The sequence below is a fragment of the Leptonotus elevatus genome, chromosome 17, assembly GCF_054856555.1.
Source record: "Leptonotus elevatus isolate MCC_2025b chromosome 17, RoL_Lele_1.0, whole genome shotgun sequence".
Classification (NCBI taxonomy): domain Eukaryota; kingdom Metazoa; phylum Chordata; class Actinopteri; order Syngnathiformes; family Syngnathidae; genus Leptonotus; species Leptonotus elevatus.
In genome coordinates, this window is record NC_141255.1 from 14,189,160 (window position 1) to 14,215,891 (window position 26,732).

At 41.6% G+C, this 26,732-nt stretch overlaps 1 protein-coding gene and 1 long non-coding RNA gene across 2 annotated transcripts in view; both read left to right on the forward strand.

The window, feature by feature from the left end:
• The first annotated feature begins 4,411 nt into the window (after positions 1–4,411).
• Positions 4,412–5,684, forward strand: LOC147160140 (uncharacterized). Its single transcript, XM_086059714.1, has 3 exons — positions 4,412–4,935; positions 5,034–5,119; positions 5,237–5,684. Exons 1-2 carry the CDS (start codon positions 4,551–4,553, stop codon positions 5,042–5,044), a joined length of 396 nt encoding a protein of 131 aa, XP_085915840.1. The 5' UTR covers positions 4,412–4,550; the 3' UTR covers positions 5,045–5,119; positions 5,237–5,684.
• A 7,401-nt stretch (positions 5,685–13,085) lies between these two features.
• Positions 13,086–26,732, forward strand: part of LOC147160141 (uncharacterized) — a 44,718-nt gene continuing 31,071 nt past the window's right edge. Inside the window, exons 1-3 of the long non-coding RNA XR_015090419.1 lie at positions 13,086–13,422; positions 15,366–15,442; positions 17,073–17,128. This is a non-coding gene — a long non-coding RNA (uncharacterized LOC147160141). The remainder of the gene's footprint in view (positions 13,423–15,365; positions 15,443–17,072; positions 17,129–26,732) is intronic.

Genomic DNA, 26,732 nt, shown 5'->3' on the forward strand with positions numbered 1-26,732 from the left:
ATGCTACGTTTAGTTTGACAGAAACATTTTACTAGTTGTGTCAAAAAAGCTAGAAGAAAGAAGAATTGTTCACTTTTCTTCAAAGTGCTGCTTCAAGGTAGCCTGGAAATTCACTCGCGGCTTTGTAAAATGTAACAATGTTTCACAAAATAAAAAAGAGAGATAAGCTGAGATAAGAGATAAGAGTGTTTTTGTAATTTTTATTTTTATTTTTTAACTTGACTGAAAGACAGAGAAGGCTTGTGTCCGGGTGACTGTGCTATTTCCCCCTCCTCCCCTTTCCAACAAATTCATAATTTACCAGCCAGCCAACAGTAGGAGGATGAATAGAGGGCTGGAGGGGGCGCCGGAATGCCTCTTGGGTGCTTTCCAAAAAAAGGAGCTTAGCCTGGGGAGATGACCTGTGCAAGTTCATTTAAAAGGCACCAACCTTCATCGTAGTTTCCGACATCCTTTGCTAAAAATATCAACATACTATATTTATGTTTATACCAGCTGGGAGGAATGAATCAAGAGGGGACACAAGCCCTGACAGGAAATGGGGGCAGGGGGAGGGACTTTCAGCAGTTCCATTCAGAACAATAAGTCCCCCAGTTATTGAGGGGAAGAAATTTGATTCCCACTTTCCTTCCTGTCCTCCCCAATTAAATACAACACTTCCAAACTGGCAAAATCTGTCTTGACACTGTCTAGTCATGGGAAGTCTGTTGATATTTCATCTGGCTCCAAAGGTGACCGGGATTCTTGTCCTATTAAGGACCCTTGCATGTAACCACAAAAAGGAAGGTTTGGACGTTACATTTGACCTCACTAACCAGGCACTAATTGACGCATGAGCACAGTCATGCGTTGCACAGACTAGGAATTAGATTATTAACGCCCCCAGACTAGAGCCACGTGACCTTAAAAAATGTCCAAGTAGTGGCCCCGGGATTAGAAAAAATAATTCAGCGGCTGAAGCTGGTTTCACTGAGCAACACGAAATTTGGTGGACATGAGTTGACCCACAAAAAAATCTCAAAAAGCCATGCCCGAAAACAGTGAGTCCGTCATCTTGGTTTAAAGCTTCCATGGTCATTTCGGCAGTGGCAGATGTGTCTTAATTTGTTTTTTGTGTGTTTTTTTTTTATTCAGTCCGAAACAGTGCAGTGGTTTCACTTATCAACATGAAATTTGCTGGGATGATCAAATATCAATCATGAGTAGTCTCACAAGTTTCTAAGAAGCTATATCCAAAAGGATACAGGAAGTCTGCCATTTTGCTTTTAGGGCCATCTTGGACATCTCTAAAGGTCCTTCAAAGTCATGTTCTCGAGATTTTGTATGATTTTGTTTTTCCAAAATTTAATTGTGAAAAGATCAAGCTTCCGTCATTTTGTGTGGGCTGAGCTTGACAGTGAAGCTTGGTGACTTGCCACAGTGGTCTTGTTTTTGTTACATGGTGGGGCCAATATTCCGGGATTTCACAGAGTTGTGGAGCCCACCCGTCCTTGTGCCATTTTGCTGGGCCCCACAAGTTTAGACCTCTTTTTGTGAGTCAAGACTTGGTTAGGGGAAGGCACTAGGAAATACATTATGTCAATGAGATGGCCCCGACAAAGATAGCACTGTGAGGATGTGTGTGTGTGTGTGTGTGTGTGTGTGTGTGTGTGTGTGTGTGTGTGTGTGTGTGTGTGTGTGTGTGTGTGTGTGTGTGTGTGTGTGTGTGTGTGTGTGTGTGTGTGTGTGTGTGTGTGTGTGTGCGTGCGTGCGTGCGTGCTCATGTGCATGTTGCAGCCATTCTTGCGCCAAGCACCAGGTCTCCTTCAAAGATATTTATAGACCTCATTAAACACTTCCCGCGAGAGTCAGGGTCACAGCACAATAGGGTTGGTTGCAAAACACACACATGCACGCACACAATCAGGTAGTGCCCACTTAAGACGCCAAAACAGAATGTACAAATGAATTCCAATTCCGAGTCAACTCTGCGGATGTGTCATCTGCTTTGCACATTTGGTATCAGAATCATCCCGCTGACTGCTGATGCACATTCTCTCACTCACAAACAAAAAGTCACCATGATTCTTTTGTTCATTAAATCCTGGCATTTAAAAAAAATATATATATATTTAAGCTACAGGGGTCATCCCAAAACAATACTGGACAGCGTCCGTCCGCTTATGTTGCACCTATTGCAAGACAGAATTGGAGGAGCTGCCACACACAGCAGAGAAAGAACAGGGTGAATCGGCATGGACTGGATTAGTAGATGCAGGAACGACATCATTAGAAATGAAATCTCCCTTGAGGTCAAACGTCATATGACAAGGTCCCGTGCAGGTCGTGAGCGCTCACAGGATCTTATCTCCGGACACATACTGACACGCACACGTGCACGAAGAGACGCATCAATCGGGGCTGCTGCGAACTTAACTTGCAACTGGCTGAGTGAGTGATGTCTTTTTGGGATGATGCCCTTGGGACTGGTGCCATTTCACTCCCTCCCTGCTCCGTCTCCCTCCCTCATCATGAGCCGCCGCACTGCAGAGGAAACTTGAACTGTGCCCACTTCCCAGCTTCTGTCATGATCCCGCCAGTCGCACTCAAACCGCACTTTACACATAAAACGTGAGTTCGAGTCAAACAAATGAGCACTTTGCTGGTTTCCTTCCATGTGCCACATCACCTTCAGCATAACACTGAGGGACAGCATTAATAGTCTATTGATTGCAGTGTGGTTTTTTACTTACAGCGCAAGCCCAGAGCTGTAAACAACCCCTATATTACAAATAATAGTAATCAAATACTTTTGCTTCCTCAAAAAGCACTAAACGAGAACAAAGCAGCATGCATGCACATTCAGAGGACTCCATAAAGGGGGGAACTCGTGTTTTCTTTGTAGAGAATTTGCACGCTCATGCAGCATAAGCTGTTTATTGCCCTCTTGTGGCAAATATTCTTAAAAATTGCCTTTTGTGTGCAGACACTGCCATCAGGTGGCGTATACGAAAATAACACGACTAAGCTTTTTTTTCCCCACCACTCGAGACATTTTATAGAGTACTGGAAAGAATCCCAGCAGTCCCGAGCTCAGCTACAAACAAAAATAAATCGATCATCTAGTTTTTGTCAAGTGTCTTTACATCTAAATTGAAGCTTTTTTTCTGATTCAATCAATATTTTAAAATTAGCTTCTTTATTAATGACATTTTTTGTGTTGTTTTGCAGTATGTATTTTGGTCAATCTCACTATAAAGTGCCTTTGTTATCGTCAAAATGTAGAATTATGAAATTTAGAGGACTCCTTGTAAGATGCCAAACATTTGTATACATACCAGTACAATGTTTAAGTCTTGAAATTTGTTTCTTTCATTTTATAATTTTTTTCCCCCCATTATATGTGATGTTTGGCAAGTCCCGCACATTACTCTGATAGCTACCATGTACAATGCGTGCATGGTTGTATTTTCTACGACAAGTTAAGGATAAAATGAGTCATTTTGATCATATATCATTTTATTACTTATGTCGTGTGTTGTATTTTCATAATCACATTGGACATTTTGCATGTTCCTGAAATTGCCGAGTGTCCACGCTGTCATTATGTGATAACTGCACATGAGACATTATTTCCAGCATTTTATTTAGTAGTAAATATTAAAATTTCCTACGATTGGCTGCCAACCAGTTCAGGGTGTACCACGCCTACTGCCCAAAGCCAGCTGGGATAGGCTCCAGCGCCCCCCCCCCCCCCCACCACCCGAGTGAGGACAAGCAGTTAAGAAAATGGATGGATGGATATTTTAACTTCTGTTTTGTAATTGTCATCACATTATGTGTGGTAGGACGTTGTCAAGTTAAACATGTCCACCCTGTTATAAAAAAAAAAAGATGACATAAACACTTTTAGAAATGTAAAATATATTTGGGAAATGAGCCAGCTTTTATACAAAGGCCCACTATGCTCATTAATTGCAAACATTAGCTGCCAAAAATGTCCTCCCAGTCAATGTCCACTGTGTCAGCGGCTTGCAGATTATTTATTTATTTATTCATTCATTCATTCATTCATTCATTCATTCATTCATTTATTTATTTATTTATTTATTTATTTATTTATTTATTTATTTATTTATTTATTTATTTATGTTCAATTGAATCTCACGTTTTGGGGTAATATGGGGAAGTTTCAAATTGTACATTGTAGTTTTATTGACTTACTTCCACATAAGAGTTTTCGACGAAGTTGCATCCGTTTCCACATGTTCCATGTACGAGTCTAAAACAAACAGACAAAAAAAGCTAGAACCTACGATTGTTTTGAGGCGCTTTGAATCGTTGCATGAAAGAGTGATGTCCCTCCGCTCCGCGTGGTGGCAGCAACGCTATAAAGGCGACTAAAGCAGTGCATTATGGGTAAGTACTTTGATTTAAAACGACGTGTTAGTGTTTGGTCGTCGACGTCGGAGCTACGCACACGAGTCGTGTCTGAGAACCAGCTTAAAACCCCGATTTTTAAAACAAAAGCTCACTTTTGACTTTTTTTCCCCATTCACCTAAGTTTTGCCATGTATATTGAGTCATTGGATATGACCAGCTCTAAACACATGGACGCCGTTCGGTTAACCTTGAAGCCCGCAACCAAGCTACGGTGGACGCAGCTCCGCGTGGCCTCCGAGGAGGACGAAGCCTTCGGACAGTGTCGACGCAGCGCCACCGGTGTAAAGTCCACGAGTACCACGAAGCGCCACGGACGAGACCGCAGTCGAAAATTGGCCAGAGGCCCTTACAACGCCGAGCCGAGAAAGGAGCGACGAACAGCGGCCTGCGCGAGACTACTTGCCCCGGGAGCAATGGCGCCGGAGAACACGACGCAGTACCTGATACGAGAGCATGAAGACAACATGGCGTCGAGTAGCATGAACCGAGAGAACGAATGCCCCTCATCGCTGGGTACTTCATCTCTTCTTTACGGCGAATGCCTTTCACCCGGCCGCGTGTACGCAGCGCTGGATTCTGATTATTATGACAATTGTCTTGCCTTCCAACAGAGGGACTTTGAAGAAATGTTTGGCTCGTGTTGGTAACACCGAGGACCGAATGATGATGCAGCAACTTTCCCCCCTTGTCGCAAAAGGTGTGAATATTGCATTTACACCCCCCCCCCTTTTTGCGACCAAATTGAAGAAAAGCGGTGCTGCTTGTGTCAATTGTGTCATTGTCGCACGATTCATGGGCTGTATTTGTCTCGCAGTGGGCGCCTTGTAGGGAGTGCTCTTCTCCCCGCTAAAGCCTCCTCACCGCGCCGGCCCCCCTCGACCAACGAGCGGAGCAAAAGCCACCTGAGCTGGCGGTGTGGCCACTGCTTGAAAAGTCAGGTAACCAAGCAACCAAGGGCAGGTATTGTTGGCAGTGCTTTGTCCTTGAATGGTGCCATGCAACGTGTGTCACTGTGTGAGCGTTTTCCAGGTCAGCCCTGCCTGCCTGCCCGTCTACCGGGGACTACAGGCTCTGCCCCGGGGAGACCCAGGAGCTCCTGAAAGGTGACTTTAGCCCATTCGAAGACATTTTTTCTAAACTCAATTACAAGAGTTTTGGATCGGGTTAATGTTGTAAATAGACGTGGCGTGGATCTTTGTTAATGGAGATTTATCATGTGTGCAGTTTCTCCCAAAATAAAATAAAATGATGTAAACTTGAAACTTTTGTTTTCTGACGTGTTATATGATGCCAAAGAAATCCAGTATGTCAGCAGATCATTGATCAGGTAAGGAATCATGTTGGTCTCCATAATTATAATACAAAGACAAGAATGATATTTACGACATGGGCTGTTCCAAGATATTAAGTGTTAAAAAACTGAATAATGTGCAAGCTGTAATTTCAAACAAGCCATTTACTCACAAAATAGTAAACAACTCTTATTAATTCTTAATTCTGCGGTTGGACAACGTGCAAGGACAAAAAGTAGCTTTTTGGGTGGCATAAAACTACAGTATATCACTAATCCTTGAAGGGAAATATGTTTGGTTATCCATTTTCACATACTTGTTTCGTTTACTTGTTTGCTAGTCAAGATGTAATTAATGTAAAACAATACTGTAACAGTCATGTCGCAAATTATCTGGTTAACAACCATGGCAGTATCTGCATTATAAATAGAAGCATTAACTGCCAAAAGGACTCCCTGAAAGATGTACTAAAATAAAACATCCTTAAGCACAGCAAATAAGGACCACTGCTGTTTTAACCCTTTTCATCCTTGAAGGGAAATGTATTGGCATGCCTATTTTGTCTGATAATTTTTTTTTTTTTTTTTTTTTTAGAGTAACAACACTAAATCAAAAAAAATTTTTTGCTGGTAAACTGTATAAACTGGTGTCTACAAATGCTGTCTACATGTCCTCTTTGCACAAATCCCCTACTTCCTGAACTCTAACTTCATTTCCTGTATTTCATGATTGGACAAACTGATTAATCTTGGTGTGCCTTACCTCAGTAACCACAACAATGGCCAGACACACCTGGATTAATCAGTTTGTCCAATCATGAAAGACAAGAAATGGAGTGGTATTGAGTTCAGGAAGTAGTGGATTTGTGCAAAGAGCCCATTTGACATTTTAATCTGCATGTTTGTTGAAAGCTTGGATTTGGGTCAAACCCCGTGTGTTTGGCGCCATTTTAAGGTTGCACTATTTGGCTGTTTGTCATCATTACACGAGAAGCTACATATTACGTCACTTATGGCACTCGACGTAGTCTCCCCCGCTACCTATGGCGTTAGATTTGTGCCACAATTATGCAAGCGTAATGAGAAATACTGTGCACAAAAGCATGTTTCGTGCGTACAAGAAAATGTCTCGCGTGCTAAAACTTCTCGGGCACGCTTCATTCTGCTACGAGTACAATACCCCTTGATTCACGCTTACGGTGTCGGTACCAGATGTGATCGGGCTCCCAGATTGTATCGGGGTCGTCTACCGATGGCGTCACGCTACAGTATTGGCTGGAGATGATCCGTTTACAGTTGTTCAATAAAGCAGCGCTAACGAAATGCAGACGTGTTAACTTCGGTTTGGTTTCTTTTTGAGCAGTTCACAAATCACAATACATCACTAAAATAGTATTAATGATAATATGGCCACATTAGCAATCTAAATTGACAATATTTGTCACATCTGAGGTAATTTGAGCATTTATCATTTATTCAATCTATTTTATTTATTCAATATTTCTTGCTTTTATATACTTGGGTTTATTTACGTGTTTTACAATTTCAGCCCGCACATTTTATTTAAATTACATTTTTAATATTTTCTTTCCAATGTTTGTTGTCAATTGGATGATTTCTAGCCAATCCTGTATCGCCACATGCTCGTTAAGCGACCCCGATACGATCTGGCAGTCTGATCGCATCTGGTACAGACACCGGTAAAACGTTCTCTTCCATTGGGACGGGCATGGAGCTTGTGTAGTGTGTACAGCTTCTGCTCTAACTACTGATGTGTTTAAGGTACACAGAATGTGTCGAAATTTATAACTCTCGCCTACAATTTTAAACTCTTCCTGAACACTCCAACTTGTAGCATGTACTCAATGATAGCTGATTTGAAATATGCTTCAAAATATATATGGAAATTGCTACATGATTTTTGTTTTTATTTTAACTAACGGCTTGTTTTTGAGGGTTTGCTGTCAGAGTAAGGTCCTAATAAGAAACAGGTAGCTGTGTGTTCAGAAATTAGGGGGACAATGAAGAATCCAAAAGAAAAATTAAGAAAAAACAGTTTTATCAAAAACAATGTACTGTAGCTTGCTGAGATGTGGCAGTTAATTGTTGGGTACAGTCCCAATAATAAAATAAGAACATTTACACCTGCAGAAAAATAATAAAAGGCATTTTCTCTTACCTGAATCAAGCTAAATGTAAAGTAAGACATTTGTATGCTACTTGCACTATAGGAAAATCCTAATTGTGTTATTTAAAATCTAAATCATTTTATTTATGTAAATTTGTTTACAAATGATTATACATACACAAATTTCAAAAGTTTTTTATGTTGATTGGCAATGCAGACAAATAGCAGTTTCATTATGTGTAATTTATTGTTTAGCTATTTTAATTAAGAATTTTACAATGGTTAGCGCCCACACCCCCCCCCCCCCCCAACACACACACACGCACACACTTATCTTCATACACGCGTTATCATTTTCCTAAGCTACTCATCTACTTTAAGCACCCCCCCCCCCACCCCACCTCTCCACACATGGCAGCTCTGTGGTGACATGGATTCGAACCCCAAGTGGGTGGATAGTGCCCCTTTTTTGTTGTTGCTTTGAGCACCTGCCCCTCAAAAGGTCACTGCACGCTTCTGGTGCTAACATTAGCTAAAGTATTTAGCACGGCCACCAGAGTGCAAGTGGAAGCGGTCGAGGGGCTCTCATCTAAGAACGGAATGGAATGCTTAAGAAATAAAATATAAACAATAAATTAAGCAAAATTGCGAGAAGGTAAATTTGCTGGAGGTAAAAATGAGTTTTGAGGACCAAAATAAAAATCAATTGATCACTATCCGCCATTTTGGTTGTTTACTTTAGTCTCAAACGCTTTCAGGTCGGAACTGGGAAAAAACAACTCTGATATATCCAACTTCTGACCATCCTCGAATGCAGCATATGCCACAGAGGAGGTGGGATTTCCGATCTCCGGGTTTCACACATCAGCTTTGTTTCGATTTGTAACGTGTGGGCTGCGTCCCTTTAGTTGCGCTTCCGCCATTGTGCCCCTCGGTTGCGCGCTCCTAGTTGCGCTTCCGCCATTGTGCCCCTCGGTTGCGCGCTCCCTTCGACGGGTGCAAGTGTGTAGTTTGTCTGTCTCAGTTGTCCAAAGCATTCAGAGAGTTGAGACGCCCTGCGAGCTCCAGCCCATCTGCAGGAGTGCTCGGTTGGGGGACGCGGGGGTGGGGGTGGGGGTGCGAGTCTTGGAATGCGGCCAGCAGTGGCTGGAAACGGCGCCGATGTGTGAAACACATCTACCCCATTCTGTCATAAGGTTGGAGGACCGTTGAGTTGCGAATGGGGAGAGGGTTGGGCGTGTTCTGGCTGTGATTGACAGCAGCAATTCGCAAAGCAGGCGTGTACGAGACTGAGCCGGTGGGTGGTAAAGGCGACTACGTCATGCGACACAAGTGACGTAGTTTATAATGTAATTGTGTAATGAGGACACACATCCAAATTGTGTTTATCATAATAATATAATAAAAAAAATTATATCCGGCACACATTGAGCGTTTGGCTTCTGCAGTTCTCCAGATAGACACATGATGGCAGTAGCGTATCACAAGTGGAGGCACTCTGCATGTTGCTAGCCTTTCAAATGTAATTCCTCTGATGCTATTCAACAACAATTAATATACAGTAATTACTACACTATTTCAGTAGTTGTGGATCCTCTAATTATTAGTCTAATACCTCCTCTGAAGCTTCATGTATGTCTAATTGTTTGTTTTTTTGCACTCACTCAAACACGCACACATACAAACCCACGCTAACCTGCATCGTAGGCAAGTGACAGTTCCACTCCGCCACCTGGAGCCCTGTATGTCTAATTGTAAGCATGTTAGATGTAATTGAAATGACGTCACCGCTGCTGCTTGGCCTTCATTGGCCGTGTGCAGCTGTGAAGAGTGACGGCCAGCAATTCACACCTGAACACAAAGTGTGTGCGTGCGTGAGACACTTGGACAGGACCACCAGTGGAGGATTAATGAACGCCCCTTCAAAACTGCCTCACAATCCATCAATTTAGGATTGGTTCAGGCCCAGGTGTCTCGGTTGTCGTGTTTCTAACTATAGTTTACGCTCTGGCCATACAGCATAGATCAATTAATTGCTTACCATGGCACCCATACTTCTACTTCCAGCTCACAGAACTGCACTGCAACTCATGAGTCATTGACATTGTTAAAGAAATATCAGTGCATATTGTGTCACAAACTTACACGTGTCCGTGTCCTGCCATGATGTCCTTTGCCTGTCCCTGTCTCTGCAGAGGCCAAAATGGGGGATAAGGACGGAAATAGATGTGGCACAAGCGTCCCTTGGACCCTTCTTGACTAATGAGCCGGGACGACAGGAGGGGTCAACTCCCTGGGAGGTAACATCCCCTTCTTCTTCTTGAGTCCTTGACCCATTTACCCTTTATAGCTCTCTCTCTGCGCCCCCCCCCCCTCCTTTTTTAAAATAAAAATCACAATAGAACAAGGCCATTATTAGTGGCTATGTATATACGATTATACAGAATGATGCAAATGAAAAGCATAAAAAATAGAAGCATTGTATATGGAAATCATTTAGTATACAGTAAGCATTGTACAGCATGTGAAGCAAGTAACACAAGCAATACTAATAGGACTGGAAGCAACAAATACGCAAAGCTGTATAAGAGTTAGAAAACTGCATGTATCAAAAAGTGCATATTAAAGCTTTGACTTAATGTAAATACTGTTTGACTATCCTATACATTGTATGATGTGAATGTGAACAGCAGCAAGAGTAGTCAGCAGCACTGTATGTAGCAAATTAGCAATACAGACTTCTTGAGCTGTTCCTAATGTTTTGCCTTTCGTCCAATCAAATGAGTCAACCAAAGCCAATTACATGTAAATTCGTCGCCTCACACACGAGCATTTACGTGTTTTTGTGTGTTTCAGCACAGCGGCGCGGACAGCTGTGTCATTGTCAGATGTCATCGAGGGCGGCGGCAAGTAAATAGCAGATGGCCGCTACCTGAACGCCTCGCCAACAGCGCTTGGTGCCAGAAAAAGTCAGCGGCCATCTTTAGCGCGCCTCCGCTATGTGGATCAGGTGCATACATGCGTGTTGGGTGTGCACATTATGGTACCTGTATAAACCCCTCTGACCTTTGACCTCAAGTTCTCTCGGCCTCTAATAGGGTGGAGATGCCATCTGAGGCCACTGTTGAGAAAAAAGAATCCTGAGTAGTCACATTGCGTCAGCGCAGGTCAGCAACAACGCTGCCATTGTGCTAAAAATAGACCAGGGACCAAAACCCTTCCAACAAGCCAACTGTATCCTGACTGGACATAACATTAGGTACACCTGAATTGAAATAAGAGGATTGACTATACATGGATAAGAAAAAAAAAGCGTGTGGAACGTCAATTATTTATTTATTAGTCATTTATTTGTTATTCACAAATCCACAATCCAACCAAAACTTGACCATGGATACGCTAGCATTGTTTTGAATTATAGCAGGAATATTTCACCTTGTAATTGGCTCTTTGAAATCTGCCAAACAAGCAGCAGTCAATGGCTCACTGTCTTGGTTTGAATTAAACCCTTTCAGGTCAGCAATTACATTTTTCTTCCATGTCATGAAAATGAACAAATTGTTTTTGAACTTAAAAACTCAACAAAAACTTCAGGGCCCTCCGCTGTCACCCATAATGTGTTGTCCCATTTTTTTTCATTATCAGACATTTGGCCTCAAAAGCTCTGAGCAAACCCTCACAAAAAAAAAGTCCCTAGCGACGAGTGACCAAGTTGTGATGAAGACGCCGCCGCCTGCCAGCCGCCGGTCGTGACAAAACCGAGGTGTAACAATCTCAAGTCGATGCAGGGCTGCGAGTTTTGGTGGCGGCTAAACAAGATTGAAGCCGATCGATACCGCACAGAGAGCCAAGGACAATATGAGCATGAACCCCCGCCTCCACTGATCCAACACCTGCCACCAGACACGCGGCCTGTCAGTTATTTGTCACGGAGTGCGATTCAAGCCACACGCTGTCTTGCCGCTTCTGCTCTATAGCACGCATGGCCATGTTAGCTCGCCATGGTCACTTTCCCGAGGTTGCCCTTCATAATAGATGATAGAAATCGCCGATAGTTGGCGCACAATTTTTCATCAGCACTACTGGGGGAGCCAAGTAGGACCAGTGATGCCGGTACTTCTGGCCTGCTGTGCTCGGCTTGGCATTGGAATCACTCTTGGCCGATGTCTGCCATCTATTGGTAGGGATGTAACGAAAACGGCGATATCGTGATATTGTGATATTAAAACTGCCACAATATTGTCAGGTTGATTTCCATTTGTGCAGTTCTAGCACCCTCTGGTGGCTAGTTTTTTAGTGCAGCTTAATTTTCACAAGGCATGTTTTGCCCTTCTATGTTTAAAATCCACACCCATGGTCAGATGAAGGGGAACGTAATATGCTTATAAACAGAATATGTGGAGGAACTCAATGTGTGCGTGCATTAGCAAGTAAGTGCCTCAACATGAAGTGTTATTAGATATTGTAGGTTGTTAATATGTATTGCTTTTATGTAGAAAAGCACAATATTGTGCTTTTTTTTTTAGTATGAGCTATTATTGTTTTTGTTTTTTTACAATATTGGGACCTCTTTTTTTATATCGCCAACCTCCCCACAATATTGTGATAATTGTGCTATTGTGAGCTTCATATTGTGATAATATTGTATCGTGATGTTTGGATACATCCCTATCACCTAACAGGTGAACGCTGTTAATATACATTAAAATGATCAGCAACAGTGAACATTTAAAAAAATATATAATAATAGAGGGCCACTCGCAGTGCCCATCTGAGCAAATTAGAAAGACACCATTTCCTCGATTTCTTTGTGATTGGCAAGTATTTTTCCCAAGATGTTTCCAATTATTATCCAGAAGAATCAATACAAATCGAAATCTCTGTTCGCTTGGGTCACTACCCCACCTTGCAACGCCACTTTGTACCACGTGAGGGTATCAGTGAGCTCATAAGGAGTTTTTCTATACATTTTCCAGACATGTGGATTTTATATATATATATATATATATATATATATTTATTTATTTATTTATTGTGTGTGCTAAATTCTCACCGGTAAAGCATGACTCACTGTCTCGTCGCCCGGAGATGGTAAAATAATGGCAAAGTGACAGCACTAAAATAAATAAAAATAATGCTAATCCTCGCATGCTATTTGCAGGGAAAAGATGGGCCTCGGGCACACGTTGACTGCGGGGTCCATCTTACCTCTTAGCTGTCCAGTTTGCAGGAGTGTTTTTTTATTGAGCCACGGGGAGGGTGGCCGTGGGTGGCTGGCTGACTGAGGCCGAGGGAATGAGCTGTCTGAGGAGGCAGGTTGACGCGGCGTGGGCGGCCGATGACACAGATGGGAGAGGAGGGCATCCGAGGGACGGCGAAACAACGTGACGGTGTGGCGCAAAGACAGATAGTGCCCGAGCGACAACGCTCATGTACCACAGAGTGGAATAGAGAACCGATAGCCAGAAATAACAGCAAAAGGCCGCTACTGTATGCTTTTGTGGCATGACAGAAGTTTAGGGGTGTTATCTTGGGCTGTGCCCCATCTTGCTAGGTCAGATTGTGCCACACGGCAGCAACGGTGAGCAACAAACGATGTCATTGGACGTTACTTCTGTCTCCAGTATAGTATACTTGTATACTTTGCAATTGCAACGTTGTTCTTTTTTACATTTTAAAGTATGTTCACATTTAACAGGAATCCAACTATTTGTTTTTAATTATAACAACTCGAAAGGAACATACTAATTTAACTGTATTCAAATTATAAATGTAACATTTTTATAAAGTAAATCTATAAATCTAAAACTAGTTAAATTTTACATTTCCAAATGACCTTGTTCTGCTTATCTGTATTCATGTCTAATTCAGGTTAAAAATAGACGGGGTTAAGTTAATATTAAGATATTTCATTTTCACTCAATAATATATATTAACTTCATACACGATATTGTGTTTATTTTAATTATTATATTTTTATTTTACACAATAATTGAGGTTAAAAATGAACAACAAAATTATTTTTTGTATCTCAACATGAAATAAATACAAAGCTAAATGAAATGTTTAAATAATACATTAATATAAATTCTATATAATAGGTAGATATAAACAATTTAATATTATATTAATACAATAATTAATATGTAAAATAAAATATTTTTAATAATTCAGTTGATAAAAAAACAGTTTTTTTTTTCTTCAAATTTTCACTTCATTTAAAATGCTTACTTCCAAAACAAAAATACTTTTGAAAATTTCATTTTGGAATGCAAAAGCAAAATACCATTCTAATTCAATGTAATAAAGCATTATACATACCAATATATAATTGTTAACTCTATCCTAAATTGCTAGCTTAAGAGCACAATTGTCTTAAGTAATTTTTGGAAAACAAGTAAAAATAACAAATTACACAAACTAGAAAAAATGGATTCAACCTTTGCTTAAAATATTCACAAAAAATTGTTCACAAAAATGAAGAAAAAGCACAAATTTTAGCACATGCACGTGCATTTTTGTTGATATTGTGACAAGTTAAAAATGACTTTGGCATTAGGTTATAAGGTTAACGAAATATATTTTGTCTGCAGTATTAAATTTGCACATGCAAACATATTGTAGCTCCATGAAAACCCATTCAAAAAGTAATTCTCCCACTTGTGCTGTGGAATGCGTTGCGTCTTTTCTCATCACTGCAGCATTCGCTCGCTTCTCTCTCCCTCGTCCGTTTCCCCTGACAACCGTATCTGCTATTCATGATTATGCAAATTATATGGCTCCCCGTGCCAAAGAGACACTCATAAACAAGCAAGTCCTTCTCAAGCTTTCCCAATGTTTGTCTCTCAAAAGTGCTGCCGTGATTGGAGACGCTGATGTATAATTGAATGTCACAGCTCATTAATTTCCCCATATTGGCACAAAAGGTCATTAAACAAATGATGATTTGGGTATGCATCCACCCAGTACACAAACTGCCATTTACAAACACAAAGCTTCCTTTTTTTCATTCATGAAATTAACATACAGAAACTTCAGTAATGTATGAATGCAAATACTTCAAAGTGAAATACAACTGAACTCTACTTAGGCAGTGATTCTTCTGCCTACCACTAGAGGGAACCTGCGTACCACTAATGCTCGTACCACTATCAGAGACTCACTGATTATATGTAATACACTCAAAATTATTTGTGAGACTATATTTTCTTGTTTGATTACCTACCCTGATAAAATAAGTTGCATATTTTTTAGTCATTCTACACCTTTAGACTGTCAAATAAGTCAATAGTGTATGTTGCATTGCAGTCATCAATTACCAGAAGCAGAAATGCGGCCTATCGACACAACGCGTGAGTCATGTGCGTGTTTTGTTTGCATGGCGTTGCTTGGTAGCGCTCACTCCGCAGGGATGTGCGTATAGGTTTGGGAGAAATGAGTATGGGAGGCTGTGTATTTACCCTGCATGACAAAATCATTTTGTTGACTGTGTGGAAAATCTCTCTCTCTTTTTCTCTCTCCCAGTGGAAGCAGCGGCACCCACCTCGCAACGGCACTCAAAATCCACCCCTCCCCCCCCACTCGTCACATTCACATGAAAGGTGTGTGTTGTGTTTTGTATAACGTAACGTAAATAATCGCACAAGCGATGTCGTCAGCATTGCGAGGGAGCAAAGCGCTTGCTTTGTTCTCTCAGCCTCCGGTCCCAACATTGGGGCCTGTCTCTTCTCATTTGGGAGTGTGCGATGAAATGCCCTGCAGAGGAGTGTGTGCGTGATGAGCGCTTGTGCGTGTGTGTCCGGGCAAGGGGGATTTTAATAAGGGTGCTCAAATGTTGTGATTTGGAGTTGTAGGAGAGATTGAATGTGATTACATTCAGCATGACAAACACACTATACGCACTGGGGTTATTTTTAGCCCCCTCATACAAACCCCACCCCGCAAGAAAATATTCATTGTCAGGATTAAAAATATATAAATTGTATTCACTCATGACAACACTGGAGCTCTTCCTTCCCTCCGAGGGGGAAAATGCTTCCTTCATCCTCACGTTTGCACCTGCTACTGCTCCCTATGACAAGTCTCTCCGATCACTTCTTTGGAACTTCAATATTGCTTCCTGCCCGCCACAGTAAATCAGGCAATCGCTATTTTAGCCACACTCACCACTAGTTTCATGTAACGGGGTGTCGATTTGATAGGCAACTGTAGCGGAGTGATGCGTGTGTATTTACAGTATCCGCATTGATTTATGCACCAGTGCTGCTAAAATTTACTCCTAAAACGTGTCTGCAAATATACTCGCAAATGTCCTTGTGCATTTGTGCTATTTGGACCATTTGGACTCTGCACTCGCCTGTGCAACCACATCTCACTGTGCAATAGTGACACACGGCCATACATTTTCAGTCAAGTGGAAATAACATAAAAAATTTTAAAAAATTAAAACATTAATAGGCCTATTGAGATTCAAAAGAATAATAAAAAAAAAAAAGAGGTATAGGCTATTAAGTAGTAAGAGGGGTTTTGTTTTATTTGATGTATTATAGTTTATGTTTACATGAAATATGAACGTAAATTCTATCTATCCATCCATCTATCCTATCCTATCCTAGCTGCTAAATAATCACCCATTTATTGGCTGTAAATGTGATGCTAGCTGATCTTTACGTCTTAAGTAGAATTATTGTCATTTCAAAGAGCACAAATAAAGCAAGTCATTTTGATCAAATGCTGGAATGACTTCCCCCGTGCGCCCCGAGTCAAGTATGAGTAATAGATTGTATAAACGGAGCACATCCCGGTGACCTCATCTTATTTGTCGAACGTGTCACTTTGACTTGAGCGTGGCTCACTTTGCCCTGCGGCGGGTGGTGGCAAGCGGGATTTTCATCCCTCTTCGAGTCATCGGGTAATTAATTGTCAGCTTCTTGTTGATTGTGCGCATCAATCAAAGCAATGTATACAATCTGTTTGGCTTGGCTCCAATTGATTTTGTTAATGGTAAAATACACTAGGTTGGCACTATCAGCTTTAAAAATACACATCGGTACTGATGATAATAGCAACGGGAGTCTCAAAGTCAAATTGTTCATCATCAGTCACTACAATAACACGGGCGTGTTATCCCATACAGTGCCACCCATTGGTCAGCTGTTGTAAGTGCAATGCACAAAAGTGTCTGTCTGCACTTGTTTGGCGTTGTTTACTTGATCATACTTTCTTCCACAGGAGAGCGACAGAGCGAATGTAGCACATTACAGCTGAACTGAGGGAGCCTCTGCTGTGTGAGTGTTGAAGCCTAATTCTATAATTAAATTCATGCAAAGGAAGTTGGCGGTTGTGTTATGCTGCCCCCTATCTGCTTGGAGAACCAAATACAACCCTCCAGTTGTTCAAAAGTCATTGTCAAAATGTACCAAATGTACCGTGCAATGTTGCTAACCTTCCAGTTACACACATATTGTGCAATATCCTGTTGTTAAGATGCTAATTTTACCGTGTATATCCTCACACACACATACCGACATCCTTAGGGAGTCAGTGCTAAGTTTGGGTGCTGTTAAGTCTCCGTGCGAAACCCAATACCGCTCATTGTCCCTGGGACGCTAACACCTCGCTTGTGACATTTGGAAAAAAGATAGAGCGGCCGACACAGATTTAGCTATCGAGGATGTTGTTCCTTCAAGCGTGTGCGTTAATTGAACGTTCACCGCTAGTCACTGAGGCATACTAGCGGCTGGGCGTGAGGTGTTTGACACTGAGGGGATGGCGAAGGTGAGAAGTTCACACTTCCTGTTTCGGGGCAGGTTGTCTCCAGACAAGGGTGCCATTGGTCCAAAATGACCAATGATCAGCCGGCTTGTGTCTCTTAAGGGGTAGGAATAAAAGTCAGAATGCTAGAGGTCATCTAAAGGGTGTCAGTGTTAAACCTTTCGAACTTTTCACAGCATTTATGCAAAATTAAAAAGGCCATGTTTGCGCCAAGTTGGTGCAAATTAGTAATTAGCCTAGGCGACATCAAGGGACTGGAATATTATATTTTGATTTTATAAACACTGTGGAGTAATGTTTGGCATCAGCTCTGGATAAATTCCAGGAATGGGGCCCAGGTGATGTACTGGGTGATATTTCCTTTTATAGTATGTTGTAAAAGTAAAGCTAGAATGCTTAACTCCCCCAAAAAATTTCAGGGTCGTGTGGAATATAGACCAAATTGTCGGCAACAGAAATCTCATTTCCTCATGAAGCATTCAATTTACAAACATTACAGATTGCTTTTGAACTGTTGTGGATTTCCAAATCAAATCAAATGAAAATGACGTGATCAACCCTCAGCTTTCATTTCCGAGGCTTGTAATTGGCTGAAATGGTCTTATAGTCACTGCTTGCTTTAACAGTCTGTAAATATGTCTTCATGTGGACAAAATGTTTACATTCACACATCTGATGATGCCTATTTTTGAACTGAGGTGTCTCATGTTGTTATTCAGAAAGTGGAGGGACCCCGCAGTGGTCAGCGGGTGTCTGACAGTCCAAAAAACGTTCCTCACTTGAAATGATGAAACACACTGTGCCCAACAAGCCGTCCTCTGGGGCTTTTAGTCATCTAATTAATTGCTTGGCTGATGACAGAAAACAATTCCAGCGTATAATCACCAATCAATTACTGTTTACTAGAAAGTCGGAAGGAGGCGCACAAATATCGCTTCTTAAATTACACTTTGCAACATTCGGGGCGTGTGCCGGCTGTCGATCAATCCTTCGCCGGCCGCCTTGGTCCTGCGGTGGTTGCCATGGAAACAGTCCACTTATTCCCACCATCAAGCCCGCCAATTACTTCTGTCGCAGCGCGGCCGTTTTCACTCGCTTTGCCAACTTTGGGCGTCAGAGATTATTTCATCAAAGTGACACCTACTCATTTAGTTTTCATTGTAGCACAAGACAGTAAAAAACACAGGAAATTAAGAGTTTATAAACGATGCAGTGCACTCAAATGTGCTGTTTTGTAAGAGCTTGTAATGGGCCTGTTTGTGGGCAGATAATTAAAGATCACAATAAGGGTTCGTCTGTGGGCAAACATCAGCGAGTGTCGACGAGACCCGTCAATAAAAATGGATCACGACACACACCACCGACTGTTTATTGAGAGTCATGTTTGTCCAATGTGTCACGTCTTTCACCACACACACTTATGAAGTCCCACGTACCCTTGGGGGAGGTCACGGCTGCTCTGCCATAGTTGAAAGATCATCATCACCTGGTGATATTATCTTAAAAAAAAACAACAACACACAAACACAAAATGAACCCTTTTCACAGGCAGCGACGCATGCTGCATTAGAGCGTAGCCTTCACAAAGGCCTATTGAAAAGGAACCACATAATCGAGTGACGGCAACAGTAGAAAAAAAAGAGAAAAAAAAGAGAAAAAAAAGCAGCTCACTTTATTTGCCAAGGTAGCTACGTTCTTTTCATCAAGCTGGAGACGCAGCGTGCCCTCCAGAGAGCAAGAAATAATGCGCTGCTCTGTCTTTATTAGGACGATGGCTTTCATTCACTCGCTGAATCCCTGCCGTGATTGCTGCTTGAATAAGTGCAACAGGCTTGATTTACTGGCCCACATTCGGCCCTTACAAAACGACCGTGTGCGCATCAGTCCTGGGGAACATTCGGCCGCTCGTTGGGATCTGTTTAAAGCGTCACTTGATGCTGCTTGGCGGTCGCTGTACTCGCTTTAACGAGTAAAATCAATAGTCAATCAATATAGCTTTGTAAAGGGTAAAAAAAAAAAGGCCTCTTCAAACCAAAATAGCATACTTCCTGTGTGTTTCCGTTCAAAACCTCTTAAGACCTTTATGTGGGTCTCTTCATGATTGACATGTCTACCCAATTTCATGTTGCTAAGTGAGACTGGCTTTGGGAGCTGAATTTTCAAAATAAAAGTCAGCCTTGATCACCCTGAAATGGCCGCTTCAAACCAGAATGGCACCATTCCTGTTTCATTTCAGGCATGACTTCTTGAGACTTTTTTTGTGGGTCTACTCATTGGAGACATGACTACCACATTTCGTGTTGCTAAGTGAAACTAGCTGCCGGGGCAGAATTTTCAAAAGAAAAGTCAGGGGGTTCTGTCTGCTGCTGTCCTAATCACTTGCCGCTTTAAACCAAAATGGCAGACTTCCCATGTTTTTTCCGGCATGGCTTTTTTTTTAGACATTTTTTGCAGGTGTGCTTATGATAGACAACATGTCTACCAAATTTCATGGTACTAAGTGAAACTGCCTGTGTATCTGCAATAGGCTAACGTGCCAGTGGAGTGTATAGCAGCAGAAAAGCTCTTGAGGACTCGGAAGTAGTGGCCATGACGATGCCAGCATTTGTGGTCATTTGCTCTATTTTACGCCCGCCATGGGGATTGCTCCACTTCTTATTCTTAGCCTTCACTCTTGATGTCGGAGCGTCACGCCGCGCTCGCTTCAACCGTCGGGTTGACCTCACACCGCTCGGCGTCCTTCAACCTCAAAGCACAGACAAAAATGTGGGGAGTCATACACAGCAGTATAGTACCGTCTCTCCGTCCATTTTATTTCCAAATGAGGTCACCACATGATGTATACTCTGGCGGTCTGTGAAGTGACATCATGCTAGGAAAGGCCCCGCCGTCTATTGATTTCTGCCATCTATTTTCCTTTGTAGCCCAGAGGCGTCATGGTGACATGTAAAGGTACCCCTGCCGCGCGCAGATTACCAACCCTGAAATAGATCAACCATGGTCATCTACTGTATTATTTTCCTGTCGTCCCACCATCTCCTGGCAGAGATTGTGCAGAATTATAGATTACTATCAAAAGGGTGCAATTGTCATAAATCTTCTAAGGATTAAATGAAGTTGTACACGTCTGTAGGGACAATACTGAAAGGGATAAAACCGAATAGGTCGTTGTGGTAGCGGATCATGCCTGACGAAGGCGCCAGCTCGTTATCAGGTAGAAGATCCGATGTAGCAGTCGTTCGGTTTCTCTGGCATGGCAATGGCGGAGAGGGTTGCGGGGGGGGGGGGGGGTTGGGGGGGGGGGGGGGGTTGGGGGGGGGGGTTGGGGGGGGGGGTTGAGTGACGCCACGTTGACAAAAGGAACTGTCACAGCTCACTTCTCCCGTCTTCTTGGTGTTCACGCCTCGCCATTGAAATGCTCGCTACTTGGATGTTATAAAAACACCCTAGGAGCTTTTCTCTTGAGCAAAGTTGCTCATTTTAGTGATTTGCGGGTTGTATTTTGGTTTAGCTTTAAGCACATGCATGTTGATTTGTCATGGTAGTATTATGCTATCTTTTGATTCAAGCAATCTTAGGCCACATAAAGCAAACCAATATTGAATGTTGTGAATCTAGTTGCATAATTGAGTCATTTTTGTACATTTTGAGGATCTACTGCAAATTCCCACATACTTTCAAAGAACACAATTATCAGAATATTGTAACAATATGTTAAAAATGACTTCAGCAATTATATGCTGTTAGGCTAACAATGTAATGGCTTTGCTTTGAAATGATGTTGGCAAACTTTAATCTTCAAACTGTGCATATTACTAAAACGTTACATTTGAAAACTTGGTTTTTAGGTTTAAAAAATTGACAACCACTACAATATATGATATGAACATGACAAATTGGTTCCATCTTATTTTGTCGTGTGGATTGTAGTTGACAAAGGTCCGTGGCCTTGTGATTAAACCTGCTAACACCGGGAGTGTGTGTAGGCGGTGTTGGCTTTAAGAGTGTTATCTGTCTGTACACACACATACACGCACACACTACTACCCTGTACTCAATTAAGCATCAAAGGCCAGGACAGGAGGGAAAAAATGTCAGGTTTATGTCAGGTTTGCTGACACATGCGTAAGTCATGTGCACGCCGCTTGTTTGTGTGTGACATCGTTATTTAGGGCAAGCCTGTCCCAAAAACATCGGAGCCGCCGTGTGAGCATTGAAGCAAAATACAGTGGTGCCTCCAGATGCAAGTGACCCCAGCGTCAGCGACCCGCTAGCTTAATGCTAACATATAATTGTAAACGACATAGATAGGCTAATGAATAGCACTGGTTGCTTTAACTGCGATTGGCTGGCAACCAGTTCAGGGTGTACCCCGCCTACTGCCCGTAGCCAGCTGGGATAGGCTCCAGAACCCCCGCGACCCTTGTGAGGACAAGCGGTTACAAAAATGGATGGATGGAGGTTGCTTTAAACATTGGCTATTTGGGCACAAATTGTATGGCAACACGTAGATGTCGAGTAGACTGACTATATAGCAAATTTTCACAAGCATATATTATTTATCCTCGTCACTAATATTACTGATTCAGTTGTATTATAGTGCATCCGGGAAGTCAAATCGCACATACCAGAATTAACTGCAATTAATTAACCGCACAAACTGTTAAATTCTTTATGTTGTATATAATTGCCATTTAATGTGTTTTTATTAAATAAAATTGGGAAAAAAATTGAAACAAAAAATCTCAGCAAATGTCATGTTGTCTTCAACCAAACATATTTGAGTGAAAAGGTGGCATGTTATTAAATGACCACATCCTGTTAGTCAGCATGTAATATTTACGCAACACCCGTTCCTCGCCGCCTCAGCAATGATTTATTTCCCGGCCAATGTCGATTTCACACGTGTCCGTCTGCTTTGACGTGGAGGACGGCACGCTAAGAATAGAGCCTGAAATCCCTCCTCTGCTAAACCGGAAGCAGCTATATTTAACTCATCTAAGTCAGGTTACTATGACAAATGAGGGGCCGTGCGTCCTATATTGCATTAGCAGGGCACCCTTCTCGACTCCTCTCTGGCCTCAAATGAGTTTGAAAGATCAGATCGATAGCGAGGCCTGGCTGCCCGCTGTAATGAAAGGTTATAAAAATGCTATCTGGACCTTTGCTCTGCTTCTTCGTCTGTCCTCTGATTTCATCTTCCACTTCTTGTCTGAATATGATCAAATCCTCCATTGATGTCATTTTTAGGTCGGATGATTCCACTGCTAAAAAGTTAGCTCCTGTGAGTGGAGGGGAGTGGCAGCCATGCTGATGTAAACTCCAAGTTATAAAGCACAGTGGATTTAAAAAGTCTGCATACCCCTGGACTCCGATTTGTATTTTATTTTAGCTTTTTCGCAGAAGCCTGGAGGTTTTGTTCTAACACTGACTGCTATTTTGAACTGTTCATATTTCGCTCCAGTAACCTTGGTTTCTTTGACCCATAACACATTTTGCTTATTTTTGACTTTTTGGCCCTCATTCTTATTGTTTATTTCTATTTCTCCTGTTGAAAATATTCCTTTCCCACCAATTGTTCTAGGTCACATTCATGGTGGAAAATGTTAAAAAAAAAAATAATAATTAACAATAACATACAATTAGAATTATTCCCAAAGAGTTCAACATTTTTAAATGTTACAAAAACAAAAAGTGTTATGGTGCAGTGAAACAAACGTTGCTTTGTCAAGATGGAGGAAATTATGAACATTTCCAACTAGCAGTCAATTTTAGCACAAAACCTTCCTGGCTCTTGAAAAAAATGGCAGGAAAAGTCAACTAGAATATCAGAGACCCTTTAAATGTTGGCTGTCGTGTGCTGAGCCACAGTTAACGTCTGTTTGATTGTGATTGGTTCATTCTGAACACAGCCACATTCCCAGTTATTAACACGCTAGTGTAACCACATTAATTTTATTTTTTCCTTTCTCTGACTGCTAATCGAAATGGAGCTTTATTACCATCACAAAGGGAGATTTTTTTTTAAATACACCTCTCGGATTTTATCTTATTTGATTGTGCACAAAAAAACGTGGGAAAATATTGGATTACGATCGCATTTTCCAAGATCATCTTGCGCTAAATCTGAGTTATACGATACCGACGACTCAAGCAGCACGCCGGCCAGCTCCATTGTTCACTTTAACGTCTGCCTCCAAGTATTTTGGAGACAAAGTAATTGAGAGAAATCAGATTGCGTTAGATCAACACAAAGGATTATAATGCTGGGTCAAATCTGGAGCTCGGGTGCCCGCTAATCCTTGACAGATTACATTTTTTAAAAAGGAGCCTCCGCCATGATGCATACCGATTGTTAAGAGTCTGAAGACGATACACATGGCATCCTTTGGATTTTGGTGTCACGCTACAAAATGTTTATCCTCGAAAGATCATTGATCATAAATAAAATGAGAAATGCATGATTGTAGATATGACTGCAAAACCTTTGTATCCAGCTGAGAAATGAACTTGATGTTTATATTAAAGTACCATATATTGTATTTTGAGAGAATACCTTTCCTCAGTCAGGCGTCATTTAAAGTAAAATTCTAAATGGCAAATACTAAATCACATTTAAGGAGAAAATGGTTCTGCTTGTTCGGACACTTGAGGTATTACGTTTGTTGTTTAATTACTTTGGAGTCAGCCAGTTCGTCCTTTGAGCTGGAACACGTAAGAGGGAGCACATAACTCCTACTGTATTTAAATTGTGTTATGGCGACCAATTTCACCAGATTCACCAGGGATCCATGCCGTTAAAGGATGGGAGGGAGTAGACATGATTCCGGGTTTAAAGACATAATAGGCATAAATAAGGGTTGAAAGGGAGTAGCTTGCTGCTTTCTGTGTCAACAGCCATTTTTCTTATGAAGAGTGATGACATGATTTGCAAATATCATATCATACATACTCCCCTCCCTTAAAGATGAATGTCTTTTTCTTGTTGGCCACCACAATATTATGATAATTGTCGAATGCTGTTTGCTTGATTTCTACAAAATTGAGTTTAGTTGAGCTTATATGGCACGTAATGGCATCACCATTTAACAACAGACTCCAATGAAAGAAAAAGGAGAAATGATGCTACTCATTCAAACAATTGAGCTATTACATTTCACAGCCCAAACATGTAGCGCTTCCGAGATATTGGATTGTTATTGGCATGAAATTTGTGATATAGTAATATTTAATGCAATTACACTTTACTTTGGAGTCAGACCGTCCTCCCTCAAACATTTCCAGTTGGTTGCCTCTTAACTGGAACATCTAAAAAGGCATTCCATCTGTATGCTCAAACACATGCTGCTTTAGAAAGATGGCACTTTTAATAGCACGGACACTAGTTCTCGCCGTAGTGCATCGAACGAGGGGGTGTGGGTCCGTTGCCGTTCCCTATCAGGCAGATGAGCAGGAGAGGACGTCCCGACTCATCAGTGAGCTGGCCCGTGAAGGGAAGCGTGTGTGCGCCCTGGCCCGTCGTGTGTGTGGTGCCGGGTCCCGCGCATGGGTCGCGGCTCCTTAATGCGGCCTGTCACGTTTCATCACGCTCACTTCGCACCGCCGCCACCACGGCAACAGAATATCAAAACCAGAAACAGGAAAGTTAAAGTCAGGACATGTGATACAAATATTTATTAGCTAAATAATTGTAGGTATTTGGATGATATATTGTTATGGTTGAGGTGTGTGCGTTTGTCTGTCTATCTAAAGGCTATTAAGTAGTAAGAGAGGTTGATGTATTATAGTTTATGTTTACATGAATGTGAAATATGAACGTAAATTCTGTCTGTCCGTCCGTCCGTCTATATATATATATTTGTGTATTTTGCCTGGAGCTGTATGTAGGACTTAGTTCACACCTCACTGAGCATTAAGTGGATAAATCAATTTGAAGGCTCTGGGAAAAGAAATGTACGCTTCTGTGTGTGTGCCTGCGTGGGCGGGGCTATGCAAAAAATGCGCACGCTTCATCGCACATGTAATTGATTGCAAACGTGCACGCACACTGGACCATTAACATATTGCGAGATTATGCCGCATCTGTAGCGTAACATGCAGTACTACAGGCATGCTACATGATTGTAGTAGTGCTAAGCTATCGATAACCTTAGCAACATTAGCTTTATGGGTCATTTGTGATGATTACAATGTTTAGGTTGTGATAATCCAGCTTTATTTTCTTTCTAATTTACATTAAACCTGGAGCTTAAGCATGTTTGCATAATATACAGACAACACCAGCAATAAAGAAAAATGGGAATTACAGTAAGTACAGCAAGTATAATAAGTCTACATACCCATGGTGAAATGCCAGTTTTTTGTAATAAAAAGAGACCAAGATAATTAATTCCGGAAATTAATGTGACTGATAACCTGTACACTATAGCTAAGGGGAAAAAAATATTTTCAAGAGGTTAAATAAAAACAAACAACATGAGAGCATGCGGTTGCACAAGTTTGCACCCCCTACTTGAGGATGTGGCTGTTGATAATCGTTATTCTTCCTCATCCTCAACTCAACTGAATGCTTCCCATGAATCCAATCCAGTCCTGAAATAGAAAATCTACGGGGGGGCTGTCACTCAAAGCAGCTTTTTTTTCTTCCCCCATTCACCTCATTCATTGTGTCTCTGTTGTATTTCTGGATCAGCATTTACAGAGACAAGATTCACTTTGATGAGTCAAAAGGCCCGCCGGAGGAGACTTGTGATCTATTTCGGTGCAAACGTCACACGGGACTCACGTGCTCACTAATAACGTGCCCTTGTTGTGCGCCCTTTGCCTTGCGGGGGAGGTAAAAAGCTGCACATACATGCATAATAAAGAGGGGGGAGCTATTTTAGGAATGACTTTATTTTCCCAGTTTTAATTTTTTTAGGAATCACTTTATTTTTATTTTTGTGCCCTCTTTTGACATCAAGTAATAGGTCTGAATCACTCTTTGACCTTTTCCTCCAGTCAGAAACGCATTAGAGTTAGCGCTCATATTATATGCAGTACAATATGTGCTTCCTATAGACCTACTTATGGCAGCAGCATGTTGTATAAGGAGTGCTTAGCATCCGTTAACCTATC